The sequence below is a fragment of the Canis lupus genome, chromosome 23, assembly GCF_011100685.1.
Source record: "Canis lupus familiaris isolate Mischka breed German Shepherd chromosome 23, alternate assembly UU_Cfam_GSD_1.0, whole genome shotgun sequence".
NCBI classification, from domain to species: Eukaryota; Metazoa; Chordata; class Mammalia; order Carnivora; family Canidae; genus Canis; species Canis lupus.
In genome coordinates this window covers 33,002,733-33,020,339 of record NC_049244.1, presented here as the reverse complement: position 1 = coordinate 33,020,339, position 17,607 = coordinate 33,002,733, and the positions used below count along the sequence as shown (strand labels likewise).

Sequence of the window (17,607 nt, the reverse complement as noted above, 5' to 3'; positions counted from 1 at the left end):
TGCATTGTTATACCTATCTCATGGCTAAATTTCTAAAACAAAACCTGTAAGATCCGTGTTTGTGTCTATCTATATGTTTATGTATGTCTATGGTTATATGTTTTAGATGGTTGATATTTTTCTACCTCCAGATAGTACTGCCAAGATGAATTTATAAAGAAGCTCTATTGGTTAAAAAAAACTTAAGTGTTTATATGAATCAAGAACACACTCTCAGAAATACAGAAACTAACCCAAATGTTTTTCAAGTTCACATGATCTAGGATAATCTTCTGGGAGGAAAAACTAGTTTAAGTTTGTTGGTTTAACTAAAACAGGCATGGGACGCCTGGGTGGCTCAGCGGTTAAGTGCACCTGCCTTTGGCTCAGGGCCTGATCCTGGAGTTCAGGGACCGAGTCCCACATCACGCTTCCTGAGAGGAGCCTGCTTTTCCCTCTGTCTATGTGTCTGCCTCTCTCTGCATCTCTAATGAATAAATAAATAAAAATATTTAAAAAAACCTAAGACAAGCATGTCTTTAGAACTGTCAATATTAAATATAATGCAAACATACAACTCTTATTCTTTCTAGGTTTACTAAAAGTCAAAAGAGCTCATGTTATCTCTGTTGCAAAAATCTGTCAGCCAGAAAGATAACTTAAGATGATGGCTAACTGCTCAATGCCTCATGAAAGTTTCATAATTATGAGAAGAACAAGTCACTTAAATAGATGTATGTTAAAGTTTATAAATGCACTTCTCAATAATAATTATGCTTTATAGTAGGTCTACTTAAAAATAGTTTCCAAAATCTTTTTGGTAACTTGACACCTTAAGATTATACCGAATTAAGTTATAGATCTTCACTGAATATGGATCATTTCCAAGTAAGATAAATTACTGAGATTTACTGAACACTGAAACTTGGTTTTCTTTTACAGAGTAACTAAAATAATTGGGTCTATTAGTAAACACATGTTGTGCCACATTGAAAAATTAAGAATTTTAATTAATAATTGAAATTACTGGAATAATAAGGGTAAAAGAAAACTGTATATTAAAAATTGGTAAGGAAAGTAGAATGTGTCTTTGGATAGGGTATGAAGGACATGAGGTTTTGTTGTTGTTGTTGTTCAAAAGTAAAATAATAATTCCAGAATAAGGAAAAAAAATTGGGACAAAATCTGAATGGATATAAAAGAGTTGTAGAAAGTGTATGGAAAAGGAATCCTGAGGAAGGAATTTTATGTGTGCTCAAGCTGGCTAAGATTGGAATGGATTTAAGTTAAAAAAAAAAATGAGTTAAAAAAAGTTTTTAATATCTTTGATGCACTGATACAAAACTAGAATTTGGATTTCTCTCTGTTAAAAGGACAAAGTGTTTCCTTAGATTATTGGTCTATTCTTAATAAAAAAAATTGTAACCAAAGGTTTTTCTTTCCCTTTTAAGTAATCTGCCTGGTCAGCAGACTTTTTTCTTACCAAAATAATCTGCTGTTTCACATTGTCTCTTTCAGGTCTTTGATTATTTAAAAAAACCTAGTCTTCTCATTATCAAAAGGGCTAAGTTTTGTTCATAACTATGCAACCTTATGTATTTACTTTTAAAATCTACTGTTAATTTGGTTAAATAGACAAGTATTTCATCATGACCTGTGATGCTATTTATTCTAATGTTCAGTCAGACCTGACATTTTGATAACTTCCCCAAATCAAATTCTAAATGGAGTTTTTTTTTTTTTTTTTTTTAACCTCAAAGTGACTTTAAAATTTGCTAGAGTCCCTGGAAAATCTCAAGGGATTTGTCTCCCACCTAGTAAAAAAGAGATGCTAAACTAATTGAGTTTATTTTATATGTTAAATCACAGAGGAAACTCAGTCAAATATATGATAATAAACCTTCTTAGGTTATATTTGTATGGGTGCATGCTATTAAGTGTTCTAGAAATTTTATGAAATTCCTAAAAATCTGATATGTCATGATATATTATCAGTCATAATTCCAGTTATCTTAAAATAGTATATGTTACAGAAATAACCAAATTTCCTTGTTACTTCTAATATAGTAAATTCTCATCAGATCTTTAATCATGGGCATTTTAAGTCTTTTGTCATTTAAGGATAGTTATTGTTTTACTCTACTGCTTTTGTAAAGCTGAGGTTCAAGGAAAAGACCCTACCAAGTACTCTTAACCACCAACAGTGCTGCCCAATTACAAGGTATCAAATCTTAGGTGCCTATTTCACAACTGAAGAAAGCTCTATCCAACATCTGGTTCTGTGCAAATGCCAGAGACCTCAAAATCCAACGGACTAGGAAGAAGTAGCTGACTTGGAGGCTGACTGCTACCACCCAAGATATTGGAACAAGAATTTTCTTCCTTCCCTGTTGGACCATCATTTTTCTAAATCCCACCTGTTGGATTTTCCAAGATGCTGATAATCCTGCAGTTCTTTCTGCCCATTACATATTTTTCCCTGATTTCTAATGCCTCAGTTTTTCTGAAACAAGCTCACTGGATAAATGTTTCTGGGGGAGTGGAGACACAGTTACACAAAATACATAAACCTGCCAACTGGCTTAATGATGTATCTACCCTTTGGGGGTCATTTTTTGATTTACTTGATTCTAGCTGGTTTCGGTTATGGGTAACCTGGCTCATATGCATTGTCCAAACCATGGGATTGTTTTATTGCCAAAAACTGTTATTATATTACACTCATGTTATTTATATAAATAATGTAGATTTCAAAATATTTTTAAAAAGATTTTACTTATTTGGGGGGCAGGGAGCATGAGCAGGGAGAAGGGCAGAGGGAGAGGGGCAGAGAGAAGCAGACTGCCCATTTGCCAGGGATTCCAATGCAGGGTTTAATGCAGGACCTTGGGTCATGACCTGAGCTGAAGGCAGACACTTAACTGAGCCACCTAGGCACCCCAAATATTATATTATAATTTTCTCCCTAATATACTGCATTCTCAAAATTTTAAATGCGGTAGAGAGCCATTGACCAGCTGACATGGTCTCTCTTGGACTGGAATGACAAAAGAGAACAGAAGAACAAGAGCAACTCCTAGAATAGGTGCCTGACATCATCTCTTGTGAAAACTACACTAAGATTTGAAGAGGTGATGGTAACTGAGACTCAGGCTAAGACTGGTATTTTTTTTTTTTTAAAGATTTTATTTTTATTTAGTCATGAAAGACAGAGAGAGAGAGAGGCACAGGCAGAGGGAGAAGCAGGCTCCATGCAGGTAGCCCAATGTGGGACTCGATCCCTGGTCTCCAGGATCATGCCCTGGGCCGAAGGCAGCGCTAAACCGCTGAGCCACCGGGACTGCCCTAAGACTGGTATTTTTGATCAAACCTCTAGAATGGTCAAGAGGATGATCAAACAAGTGGACTGTGGAAATAAATGTTGAGGCCCAAAGCAGAGCTGTTCCTGCCAGGGGTGCCACCTAGCAAAGCAAAACTTAGGTAACTTGTGTCCCTATAAATGTTCTGCTTGACCAGAAACACAGTATATTCACATAACCAATTCTCCAATGCCGAGCCAACTCTGGGCCTTCTCATGCCAGACAAGGCTGACTATGTGGCCCCAGCCAATCAGATGTTTTCTATTTCGCTCTTGCTTATTCTTTATTTTCTAGCTTATAGAAGCTTTTTATCTTATGCCCCATTTTGCAGTTCTCTGAGACTGTCCACGTCATGAAGTGTTAAAAAAAAAAGTTTGTATCACCTAAATTGTCTTTATTTTTTTTTTAACAAACTATAAATGATCTCTACTTCATTACTGAAATAGGTCTAGCTGACGTTCACACTTGCAATACTTTGATGGTAGTTTTAATCTCTATTCTTGAAATTAATACAGCTATTTATTAAAAATACTGGAATTTTAATTTGTACTTTTTAGTAATTCACAGTTTTCCCCCACAATAGTTGAAATTTGTAAGTTTTCACTAGACTTAAATATTATAGAGCTTAAAAAAAAATTCCTCTTTATTTGCCTTAAATTCTTATTTCATTGGTAAAATCCTGCCTGATTTCCTCCATTCTTTCAATTGAAGCAAACCATAACAGAAATTTTTTTCCTTTTTTTTTTTTTTAACTAAAATTAAGGAAAGATAATTTTCAAGGGAGGCTAGGTCTTATTATTTTAACTTGTGAATAACAGCTACCAGGCTATTGCTCCATTTGGCTAAAAACAAACCAAAAAGGACTGTAATAACATCTGCTGGTGGTAATTTTTTTTTTTTAAAGATTTTATTTATTTATTCATGAGACACACACACAGAGAGAGAGACAGAGACAGAAGCACAGACAGAGGGAGAAACAAGCTCCATGCAGGGAGCCTGACATGAGACTCAATCCTGGGTCTCCAGGATCAGGCCCTGGGCTGAAGGTGGCACTAAACCGCTGAACCACCAGGGCTGCCATGCTGGTGGTAATTAAACACAGAATTAAGATATAATTTATTATGTGAATTCCCAAAGCAGTATAGTTTCTAAGTGTTTTTTTAAAATTGTATTATCTCCTATGTCAAAAACATGTTTTCAGTAATTCATTCATTCAAAATAATGAAACCCTCTGAGTGCTCAGACACATCCCCCTTTCCCTCTTCCACAGCTGTTCTCTTCTTATTCAACTCATTTTCAGGCCATTTTCATACCTCAGCTATTCTAGAGTCTACAGGGTTGTATGCTGTCACCTAGAGGCTTTGTGAAGAAATCATGTACTAAAGCTTGTACTAAAGGATATCAATAACTTGACAGAAAAGGATAAAAAGGAAAATGGTTTCCCCAAGAGGGAAAGTCAGAGATGGGTCATGACTAGGGAGGAAAATGGGGAAAAAGCTATGTAGATCAAAACCCATGTCAGAACTCATGAGGAAGAATTTCAAAACACTGGCCTTATTTATTTTGCTATTTCTATTGGTATATATTTGACTGTTGATATTCGTTGGCAGTTTTTTGCTACTGATATTTAATGATGTTTCCAAGATATCCAATGCCTTTAACAAAATATCATACTGAACCTCATCAAAAATCTTTTGCTGATCTACCATCAAATAATATCTAGATGAGGAGTCAGCAAACTTTTTCTATAAATGGCCTACTATAAAAGATAGTAGATATTTCAGGCTTTAAGGTCTCTAACTACTCAATTTAGTAGGTAGAAGACAAAAGCAGTCAGATCATATGTAAACAAATGGGTGTGGCTGTGTTCTAATAAAACTATTTACAAACGTAGGTCATAGGTCAGATTTAGTCATTCGGCCACAGGTTGCTAATCCTGATCTAGACTAATATCTAGGGATCAATCTCTCAATACCATACTAATATTTTCTATTTTATTATCTCTCTCAATACAAGTTTGAATTTTATTTCTGGACAAAAAAATGTCTGGACAACAAATACTGCTCACTCTTGAGAAATTATTTTGAAACACATGTTAAAATACTAACAACATATTAGGATCATCAAGTCTTGGGACGCCTGGGTGGCTCAGCAGTTGAGCGTCTGCATTTGGCTCAGGGCGTGATCACGGAGTCCTGGGATCAAGTCCCTCATCGGGCTCCCTGCATGGAGCCTGCTTCTTCCTCTGCCTATGTCTCCTGCCTGTGTGTCTCTCATGAATAAATAAATAAAATCTTAAAAAAATATATCGTCAAGTCAATCTTTCTTCTCAGGGAGTCATCAACACACCTCCTATATGCCCCATTACATAAAGCTTTTAATTGAAGTGTTTTGAACTGGTAGATTTTTCACTGTCTAAAAAGTTGAAGAAAAATAAAAGCCTATTTAACATTTATTATCCTTTATTTTTTTAAAAAAGGTTTTATTTATTTCTTTGAGAGAGAGACAGAAATAGCAAGTGGAGAAGCAGGCTCCCCACTGGGCAGGGAGCCCATGTGGGGCTCGACTCCAGGACCCTGGGATCATGATCTGAGCTGAAAGCAGACGCTTTGCCGACTGAGCCATCTAGGCACCCCTTATTATTCTTTTAAAAAAAGTATTATTTTTTTAAAGATCTTATTTATTTGAGTGAGAGAAAGCAAGCAACAGAGCAAGAAAGCAAGAGGAAGAGGAATCATAGACAGAGAGGGAGAAGTAGGCTCCCCGCTGAGCAGAAAGCCCGACATGGGGCTTGATCCCAGGACCCTGAGATCATGACCCCATCTGAAGGCAAACACTTAATTGACTAAGCCACCCAGGTGCCCCCCAAAATGTATTGTTCTTAAAAGAAAAAATACTGTGTGACTTCTCCACTTAAAAACCTTTAGCTCCCAGTTCTAGGGGTTTAGCATACCATAGAGGTTTTCAAAAGTTGGTCCCCATCTACCTCTTGGATTTTATTTCTTACTACTTTTTGTTCACTCTATATAAGTATAAAAACATGACAAATACTATATAAAAACTTTCAGGAGATAAACACCAAATTCAAGGCACTGGTTATTTCTGGAAAGGAGAGAGGATACTAGGCTAGGGACCAGTGTGATTTCAACTATATCTGAGATGATTTTAAAATGATGATGATAATAATAAAAATACTAATTAAACAAAAATCTAAAATAAAGCAAATATGATAAAATGTTAATATTTGACAAAAAGCTAAGTGGTACGTAATAAGGAGTGCTTTTTTAATTGTTCACTATACTTTTCTATTTGTTTAAAACAGGGATTGACAAAATACTCTGAACCAAATCTGGACCACTACTTGTTTTTTAAGGCTTGGGGCTAAGAATAGTTTTATATTATTAAAGGGTTGTTAAAAAAAAAAAAAAAAGACAAAAGACTATGTGACAAAGACCTTGTGACCTTGCAAAGCCTTAGATATTTACATCTGGCACTTTATAGAAAACATTTGCCGACTCTTGATTTAAAATATTCCTAAGAAGCAAAGATTAAAAAAAAAAAAGAACAAGCGGGAAGGCGACTGAGTCAAAGATGATGTGTTTATTTTCTTGCATTAAGTATCTTTAGGAATTAGACATTTTATATTACCTTTCTCTTTAAATTAGCTTTTCACAAATTACTTTCTAAACTTTTATCAAGATGAAATCTCATCAGGGCAGCGGATGGCTCAGCGGTTTAGCGCCAACCTTTGGCCCTGGGCCTGATCCTGGAGACCTGGGATTGAGTCCCACGTCAGGCTCCCTGCATGGAGCCTGCGTCTCCCTCTGCCTGTCTCTGCCTCTGTGTGTGTGTGTGTGTGTGTGTGTGTGTGTGTCTCATGAATAAATAAATCTTTTTTTTTTTTTTTTTTTTTTAAAGAAGAAATCTCATCGAATTTTATTCTAGTCTGCAGTACCTGGGTGGCTCAGTAGGTTAAGCATCTGTCTTCAGCTCAGGTCACAATTTCAGGATCCTGGGATGGAGCCCTGCATCGCACTCTCTGCTCAACAGAGAATTTGTTTCTCTCTCTCTTTTTCCCTCTCAAATAAATAATAAAATCTTAAAAAAAAATTATTCTATTCTATGATGAGACTTATTTAAAAGTGATGGGACAGCCTTTTTTTTTTTAATTTTGTGTTTAAATTCAATTTAGTTAACATATACTGTATTATTAGTTTCATGGGTAGAATTTACTGATTCATCAGTTGCATATAACACTCGGTGCTCATTACATTAAGTGCCCTCCTTAATGCCTATCATCCAATTATCCCATCCCTGTTCCTACTTACCCTCCAGGAACCCTCAGTTTGTTTTCTAGAGTTAAGAGTCTCTTATGGTTTGCCTCCCTTTCTGTTTTCATCTTATTTTATTTTTCCTTCTTTTCCCTACGTTCATCTGTTTTATTTCTTAAATTCCGCATGAGTGAAATCATATGGCACTTTTCTTTCTTCGACTTATTTCACTTAGCATAATAGCCTCTAGTTCCATCCACATCCTTACAAATGGCAAGATTTCATTCTTTTTGATGGCTGAGTAATATTTCAGTGTATGTGTGTATACCACTTCCATTCATCTGTTGATAGACATTTGGGCTCTTTTCATATTTTGGCTACTGTGGACATTGCTGCTATAAACATTGGAGTTCATGTGCCCCTTCAAATCACTATTTTTGTATCCTTTGGATAAACACCTGGGAGTGCAATTGCTGGATCATAGGGTAGCTCTATTTTTAACTATCCGAGGAATCTCCATACTGTTTTCCAGAGCGGCTGCACTAAGTTTGCATGCCCACCAACAGTGCAAGAGAATTCCTCTTTCTCTGGGAGAATCTTATGACTTTTTGATCTTAGTCCATACTTGTCAAAAAATTGAAAAGTAATAGAGCCCAGTGTGGGATTTTTAGTTGGGCATACTTAGATTGGGAAGGTTTCAGGGGGAACTTGCTCATGAGCTGTCAGCTAGGGACACAGAAAAGGTGTTACATAGGACTTAAGTCTTGGCGTCAGGTTTACAATTTCTATTTTCTGCAGCTCACCTCCTTTAGAAGAATTTTCTCCCCTTTTTTCACAGAAGGGTTAAATAAAATTCAAAACACTGTATTAAAGTAAGTTTCTGGTTATAATGATTCTTAGACATTGGAATAGGCCAGCAGAGAAGGTATTTTTTTTTTTTTTTTAATGAGCAGACAGGTTATTGGGGGGAAAATAGTGGGATAATACATCTAAATGTGTTAACATGCCTTAGCTCAGAAGAATGGTTACTTCTTATGTTATTACCATTTTGAGATTGTTGTATAGATATTTTTTTTTTTAAATATTTTATTTATTTATTATTATTTATTTATTCATTCATTCATTCATTCATGAGAGACAGAGGGAGAGAAAGAGAGAGAGAGAGAGGCAGAGACACAGGCGGAGGGAGAAGCAGGCTCCATGCAGGGAGCCTGATGTGGGACTCGATCCCGGGTCTCCAGAATCACATCCTGGGCTGAAGGCGGCGCTAAACCGCCAAGCCACCTGGGTTGCCCTGTATAGATATTTTCTTTTCTTTTTTTTTTAAAAGATTTTATTTATTTATTCATGATAGTCACACACAGAGAGAGAGAGAGAGAGGCAGAGACACAGGCAGAGGGAGAAGCAGGCTCCACGCAGGGAGCCCGACGTGGGATTCTATCCCGGGTCTCCAGGATCGCGCCCCGGGCCAAAGGCAGGCGCCAAACCGCTGTGCCACCCAGGGATCCCCTGTATAGATATTTTCTTAAAAAATATTAAGCATGTCAGTATTGGCTGTGTGCGTGAAAGCATTTTTTTCTTATTTTGGTAACTAATTTCCAGTTTCTTACCCTCAGTATTGTCCAAGTTAACTAAAGATATTACCAATTGTGAATCAGTGAATAAGGAGACTCACAGAAATTTCACATAAATGCTCAGTGAATGTTTGAGAATATTTAGATCCAAATCATCATTTTATAACCTTCAGTATATATATTTTTAAACTTAAGTGCTTGTCTCTGGTAACTAAAAATGTGGGCAAAACAGCCACAAAATGAATATGACATAAAAATTATTCATGGTGTACCTGGGTGGTTCAGTTAATTAAGCATCTGCCTTTGGCTCAGGTGATGATTTCAGGGTCCTAGGATTGAGCCCTATGTAGAGCTCCCTGCTCCGTGGGGAGTCTGCTTCTCCCTCTGCCTCTCCCCACCACTCATGCTCTATATTTTTCTCTCAAATAAATAAATAAAATCTTTTAAAAATTTACTCATCTGATCACAATATATCTTTTTTTCCTACTTAAGTGAAAATATAAATGGGAATGTTAAAATTAACATTAATTTACTTTTTAGCTTGGCCACATATATGCCATCCTAATATCCAATTTTTAAAAAATTTACTACATTAAAGATATACAGAAAGACATAAAAATAATATGAAAAAATACTTATGATCAACCACTAGATTATGAAATTACTAACACTACTAAGGTCCTTTGTACATCCTCAGTTCCACCTCTCTTCTTTCCCCAGGGATTAATCATCATTCTGAATATTGTATTTTGTATATCCAGGTATTTCTCTTTTTGCTTTTTGTCCAATGTACATATCTCTAAATAATTTATATCATTTTACAACTTGTTTTGTTAGTCGGTTTTATGTTTGAATTCATACATGTATGGTACATCACTCATGTGATGGAGATAGTGCTCACCAAGTATATTCTATATGCTTCGTAGCTTTTGGGCTGGAATCACTGGACTGTGAGTAGAAGGGAAGTGCGTTACATGTGGGAATAAGGCAACATCGCTTTTGTCCCCTTCCTCAGTGAACTCACAAGCCATATATTCCAGATGGAGCAATGGGGCAGCTGCAGGAACACGAAGCATCTATTACCTTGGGGCCCTGAGTGAGGTGGAGTGGAGCTTATCACCAGCTCATGTAAGACATATAAAATGAACAAGAAATAACTGTTGTGCTAAGACATATACACAAGTGGGAAGATAACTGCCTTTCTGGGATTTTTGTTAAAGCAATACTATCAGTAGAAGAATAGATTCATAGCCTTTTGAAAATACTACTATCCTATGACCCCAGATTGATATTTTTTTCTACTTGCATGAAGAAGAAAATTTCATACACTCTAGTCTTTACCTTCTGTGAAGACCCTATTGCACTAACAATACCTTCAGAGAAGGGCCTACATGTTTATGAACTGTTTCTGGTATGTTTTGTTTCCCTAACTAGATTTTAAGGTCTTTGAAAAATCATGTCCTTTTTTTGTATCCTACACTGCACCTTACAGTCTACACATGTATGTATTAATGACTGGTCTACTGGTTGACTGGGGAGGATGAGGCTAATATTAAATGCCTAGTTTGTGTAAGGCAACTTGCTTGCATTCCACATAAGTTGATCCTTGATCCTTAATATTTCCATTATATAGATGAGGATATTAAGGCTAAGTAACTTTCCTCTGGTCACAGAGCTAGGAATAAGATGAAACATGTGAAGAGGGCAGTGGAAATCAGTCAGCCTGACTCAAAAGCCCTTATTTTTTAGTTTTTTCACTGAACTGAATGAAATCATACCTAATCCAGGGCAGGAACTTTAGAAGAACATAAAATAGCTAACAAATAGTTTTTGTTTATAAGTTTTGCACACATTAAATCATTTCTTTAGATATTTCTCAGGACTCAAGATTGTTGGGTCTTACCTTGATCACCTCTGGAGTCTGCTGAATCAAAACCACTGAAGTAGTATCTTTGGCTTTATCACCAACAGGACTTCTACAGACTGATAAATTGGCCTGGGAGGAAGTTGTCAAGGTTTCCTGTAGAATCTGCATCATTTCCTTCTCTTGTGACAGGCTCCCTCTGCCTGATTTGCACTCAACTAGTTCTTGAGCAAAGTCTTCAATGCTTTCTAGAATTCGCAGTAAGAGGACTCGATCCTCTTCTTCTATTTTGTGTCCATTGGTTTCAATAATCCTTGTTAGACAGGAAGGGGAGACTTTTTCGGTGGGTGAAGAGACTTTAGATTTAGGCTCAAGATCTATAGGAAGCTGACCAGTCAATGGATTATGACTATTTAAGGAGTTAGAGCTTTTACCTTTGGCAAGTGGCTCTCTTAGAGAGGTCTCCATTTTCTGTGAAAATGATTCCAGATCCATTAACAACTTATCTATCTCTTCCTGACTATTAGGATTCATAAAATCTCTGTGGTCTCTCTCTTCAACTTTAGGAGCTTTTAATTTAAGATCTTCCTCAGGTAGGTTAACTGATTTCTCAAATATCTTATCACTTTCATTTTGCACTGAGGCAGGATATTTTTTAAGAGGAGTACCACGGTCTGAAAATTCTGCTCTATCTTCATTTACCTTTAACAAATCCTGACCGGGTCCATTCTCTGTCCTTTGTCCTTTATCCAATGCTTTCTTTCCATCTGACTCTTCTTCAATATAAAGGGTTTCCATTAGGTCACTAGAAGAAACATTTTCTAAAGAGTTCATGGTTAATGACTGTGATTGAAGCTGGGCATCTTTTATAGTTCTGGGATCATTTATCTCAGAGTTATATAAGGGATTTGTAGAGTTGTTTGGAATGGATTTTACTGCGTCTGTTTTCCTAGAACTGTGTTTGTCATCTTGCAGTGCTATAGTTTGAAACTGTCCAGAGTCAGGGGCTGAGAGCTGGACAACATCTTCATATTTAGGGGGCTGTTCAGTGCCAAATACTGGGGAAAAGGGAGTCAGTTGTAAACTGGGTATATTGCTGACCAGTTCTGTTAAATCTATAGCCTCATTATTCCCAGGCTGCATGAATTCAAATGGTAGCTTTTTCAGATAGGATGCTAACCTAGTCATTACATTCACATAGACAGTATCAGAACTAGAAATTGCATCATTGCCATTTCCTTCGTTGATGCTACTCCCTGACTTCTTCTTTATGCATTGTTTTATGATATCTGTACATTTTTTCAAATCCTCAGAGCATTTCAGCAAGATGTCCAAGCACATCTTTATGTCTGTTCCAGAAGAAAAATTATCTATCTTATGTTTTTCCAAAATCTGAGTAACCAGGTCTTCTTCAGAGAAGTTGTGAAGAAGCACTGAAGTTAGGTTTGTATCAAGTGAGTTTCTATGGGACAAAGATTTTTCCTCAACTGAGGAACTCCGGAGTAAACCAAAGGATGGAGAGTTCCCATCATTGTTATAATGGCCACAGAGCAAGTCAAAATCAACTGACCTCCTATTAAATGAGTCAGACTTAACTTTTCTTCCCTTTTTGTAAGCTGCATGGTTAGAGTTTTTGAGCTTTTCAAAGGAAAATTCTTTTATTTTCCCGCTGGCAAAACTGATCGCTTCTCCTGCAATGTCCTTTAAGTTACAGGTGTTCTGAAAGGTAGATCCTTTCTTGACCCTGGGAATGCCTGCGAGGGCCTGCTGGTGATAGTCACCCTCAGCTGAAGAAAACCCATTCTCATGGGGTAGAAACATAGAGTCCAGATCTGCATCTTTAAACTGAGACACAGGGATGTGCAAGAGGTCTGCACAAACACTATGATGTACCACAATGCAATCAACTCCATGTGTAAAGGTATGACAGGTTCCAGTGCAATAATGTATAGCTTGCTCAAAACGCCTGTCTATCACCACACTGCTGTAGTGGTTCACAGTACTGACCACAAGTCTGTAAGTTGCTGCCATAATATCGAATCCACTCAGTGATGTGAGTCGGAATTTTCTAGAACTTATTTCAAGTAAATTCTCCTAACTTACACTCAGCTGAAAATATACTTGATGGCAATGTTCAGTGGTTTCTTGCAAATATAATGACCCTTCCCCCAAAGAAAAACCATCTAAATTTGAGGTTTGGTAACTGTCGGGATACAGTAGCTACTGCACATGTCTGCTTGAATTAGGAAGTCTAATAATTTAATAATTGTCCTCTTTAGTTTTATTTAGTAATATCATGATACTGTAGTGTTTTTATAATATAAAATCCTCTTTCAGTCCTCCAGCAATTCTATGATGCAGAAATTTATTGTCATTAATTTATTGCCATAAATCCTAGTTGGTAGTATAGAAGTACTGTGATAACTGAATCCGCCAAAGAATTAAATGATCCATTGTTTTGTGAATGAAACCTGTAATGAAAAAAGAAAACAATTTTTAAAATATGATTTCTTAATCCTGAGGAAACCTTTTATTTCCTCTTTTGCATCCCACATGCAGTTAGACACCAAGCCGTATTCTTTGCCACATTACCGCATATCTTTGCTTCATGTCTTTATTTCATCAAGCCCCACATTCCTTACTACCTGGATGGAGTATTTACTACCTCCACTTTGCCTTGTTACAACTGCCTCCCTGTTGGTATTTCTTATCCTGCCCTCCTTGCCATCTTTCATGACATCAAAAAGCTTAGATTCAGACAGGTTTTTTAATCCCTCAGAGTTCAAGAATTCATACTACTGATCTCCATCATGCATCCTACCTCTTTTGACTTATTTTCAAGACTTTCAACATCCATTCCCATCCACCTACAACCTTATTTTGTGCGACTGTTCTGCACTAAACTTTTGCTTATATCTCATCATCCTAATCTCAAAGATTGCCAACACATAATACTTGTTCTTGATTCTACACTTCCTCTGTACTTGGAGATTATTCTCCCATCATATTTTTTCTTACTACCTAAGAGAGAGAAACAACCTTTATTTACTGCCCTTGATCCTATCCTCTCAGATATTACCACATGCAGAGCTCTCGTCACCAAGTGGATAGAATTTAATCATCCTCTTTAAAAAAACAAAACAAAACAAAACAAGCTTTTAAACCATATTGTAGTTGCTTTCTAAAAAGGTTCAATCAATCTACTCAATAAATGAGTGCCTACTTGTGCCAGGCACTTGTTAAGTGATAAGGATACAGCAGTGAATAAAATATAGTCCCTGTTCTTATGGAGCTGATAATCTGGTTGTAAAATGAAAAACAAGATGCATGTAAACATTTAACTTAGATGGTGACATGAGCTCTAGAAAAGTCAAACAGGGCAGGGATTCAGAAAGAATGAGAGGGGCTGTGTTATAAAGGGTAGTCAGGGAAGATCTTACTGATATATGAGCAGAGACTTGAAAGAAGAAAAGGAACAGGCTGTGGAGGTATTTTGGGCAAAATCATCTCGGGCATAATAACCATAAGTGCAAAGGCCCTGAGGTGGGAGTATGCTTGAGGAGGCTACAGTGATTAGAACAGACAAAGCAAGTGGGATAGTGTGGGAAGTAAGGTCAGAAAGAAAAGGTAGAAGTCTAAAACATGCAGGATCTGCTGCATGAGCTGGGGAACAACTGATGGCTACGGAGCAGGGGAATGACATGATGATCAGACTTACATTTTAAATTGGTAATTCTGGCTGCTGTGTTCAGAGGAGACTATGAAGGAGCAAGATAAAAAGCAGGGAAGAAAATTAGGGGCTATTGCAATAAATCAGGCAAGAAGACCTGGGGGCTTGGACCAGGATATAGTGTAATAGTGGAGAAGTTTAAAGCCAATAGGATTTGTTGAAGGATAGATGTGTGATATTACCAAATCAAGAATGATGCAGTAAAGCAATGAAAGGATCCTTCAGATGATGACTGAAACGAGAGGAGAGCATCAATTTCACTAAATTTCGATGGCAGTGAGATTTTAAAATAAAAATCTTTATCCCCAGGCAGCCCAGGGGGCTCAGCAGTTTAGTGCCACCTTTGGCCCAGGGCGAGTCCCAGTCGGGCTCCCTGCATGGAGCCTGCTTCTTTCTCTGCCTGTGTCTCTGCGCCTTTCTCGCTCTCTCTCTCTCTCTCTCTCTGTGTCTCTCATGAATAAATAAATAAAATCTTAAAAAAAAATCTTTATCCCCTTAATGAGAGAACTTTATTGTTTTCATTTTCATTTCTTCAATCCTAGAAAACTGTTTTTTGCTTGTTATAATTATTCTCTGGCAAATCGTCTCTTCATGTCCTTTGCTCACTTAGGTATTAGAGACTTAGTGACTACAGATATAATTATTTCATGAAGTACCCTTTCTTTTGTTGAATTCTTATTTTGGAGTACATTTCCTGGCCCTCTGTATCCAATGACTACTCTGTTTTTATGTCAGTTCTACACTATTGCAATTACTGTTGCCTTATTAAGTTTTACTATCTGGTTTTGCTTCCCATATCCCTAATTATTATTCTTTTTTATACTCCAAATGTTCTTTGATGGTCTTCCAGATGAATTTTTGAATAGTCAAGTTTTAAGAAAAATTTTATTGGGATTTTATTCCAATTGCAACACACTTAGGAATTATTTTGAAGCACTGATATCATTATAATATTCAGATTTTCTACCCAGGAAAATAGTAAATCTTAATTCCAATATTCCTGTATTTCTCTCTTTGTGGTTTTCCTCAGGTGGGTCACTCCCTATTGTTCTTGTCCTTCAGTGTCCTAACTTTGTTGCTACATGAATGGATCTGGAGCTACTGTGTCATGCTCTACTTCCTCGCCTTCAAATCTCAGATGGTGGCTCATATAAGACTATAAAACTAGATCTCACTAAGGATAAAACTGAAGCAGAAAGAAGTTTCATACTAAAGGAAGTGCCCAGTAATTTGGAACTGAAAATGCAAAGAAGCCAAAGAGGAATTAGTTGTTATGGGACAAAATACTAGAACATGGCAATAGAAAGAATTACCTTTCCAAAAGATGCACGAGAGACAAGGAAGAAAGAACACCAAACATGAAAAACTATACACCTTTTCAGAAATCCAAAATTTGGAAGAGCTTTTGGGTAAGGATAGAAGGAAAGAAAAATAAAGGATATTTCTAAGAAAGTACATGAGTATAACTATGTGAGGGATATTAGGACTATATCCTAATCCAGTTGTTAATAGAGGTGATAAAACTGGTGCAAAGGCAAAATACATGAGTGTTAGAAAATTTAAATATTCAGACACATATGAAAACGTGATAAACTCCTAAATTAACATAAAGACTTTTTTTAACAAAGACTATTTTATTTCTCTGAAATTTGAGAAATTATAAAGGAATTCTCTAAGCTTGGATATAACCAAAACAACTAATTTATAAGGTAACATGACAAAAAATACAAGTATTCATATGATACTAGAATTTGAAATACTTATGGAAGAGAGAACATTGGCCAAAGTCAGACATATGCTTTTAGACCAGGTCAGGGCTGACCTATAAAACATTCTGTGTTGATGGAAATATTCTATGTGTGTTCTGATATGGCTGCCATTAGCCACATGGGGCTACTGAGCACTTTAACTGTGGCTAGTGCAACTGAAAAGCTGAATTTTAATTTTATTTTAAAAATTTAATTTTGGAATTATTTTAGATGCACATAGAAGTTGTAAAACTAGTACAGAGACCATCTGTGTACTCTTCCCCTAGTTTCCTCCAAAGATAACATCTTATATCAATGGGATGCCTGGGTGGCTCAATGGTTGAGTATCTGCCTTTGGCTCAGGGTGTGATCCCACGATCCGGGATGGAGTTCCACATTAGGCTCCCTTCGAGGAGAATGAGCCACCTGGGCTGCCCATGATTTGAGTTTTTTATAAACATGCCAAAGAGACCAAGGTTACTTCCCTGGCATTTGGTTCAGAACTGTGAGTGTCAAATTCTGCCTTTTTAATTTAGACCATGATTAACTGATGCCCAGTTGTTCTGGAATCCTAGACATGGAATCTAATCCAACTAGTCTCAATCAGAGATAGATCATAATCTATCTAATTCAGAACCCCCATGCTATCTTGTGTTTCTAAGATAAGGCAGGCTACATGGGTTTGAATCCCTACCCTGACACTTACAGCTGTGTGGCCTTACATAAGTTGGTTAACTCTGTCAGCCTGTTTCACCTGTAAAACATAGATAATAACACTACTCATTTCATGAGAATTAAGTGAACATGTCAAATGCTTAAAACACAAGAAAGGCTCAATCACTGTTAGCTGTTATTGGTAAAATTCACTCATCAAACAATTTCTGCTCTGAACCAGGCCCATAATAATTCATTATTATGGCCCCGAGTGTACCTACTATTTGAGGGCAATGAGAGAAGCAAGCACAGTGGGAATCAGGAGCACTAGGGTGGAGCTTCTATTTTTCCTCATTTGTTCTTAACAATTAATATACATTCTTTTCAGAAAAGTTAGAAAATGTTCTTAAGTAAAAAACATTTTAATT

The 17,607-nt window shown here is 36.7% G+C and overlaps 1 protein-coding gene across 4 annotated transcripts in view; it reads right to left on the bottom strand.

Moving 5' to 3' along the window:
- PPP2R3A (protein phosphatase 2 regulatory subunit B''alpha) overlaps positions 1 to 17,607 on the bottom strand; it is a 190,975-nt gene that overhangs the window by 131,525 nt on the left and 41,843 nt on the right. For all 4 annotated transcript variants that reach the window (XM_038570952.1, XM_038570954.1, XM_038570953.1 and 1 more), the window contains one exon: positions 11,087 to 13,518. In XM_038570952.1, coding sequence (XP_038426880.1) covers positions 11,087 to 13,078 — 1,992 coding nt within the window. In that variant the 5' untranslated portion in view covers positions 13,079 to 13,518. The remainder of the gene's footprint in view (positions 1 to 11,086; positions 13,519 to 17,607) is intronic.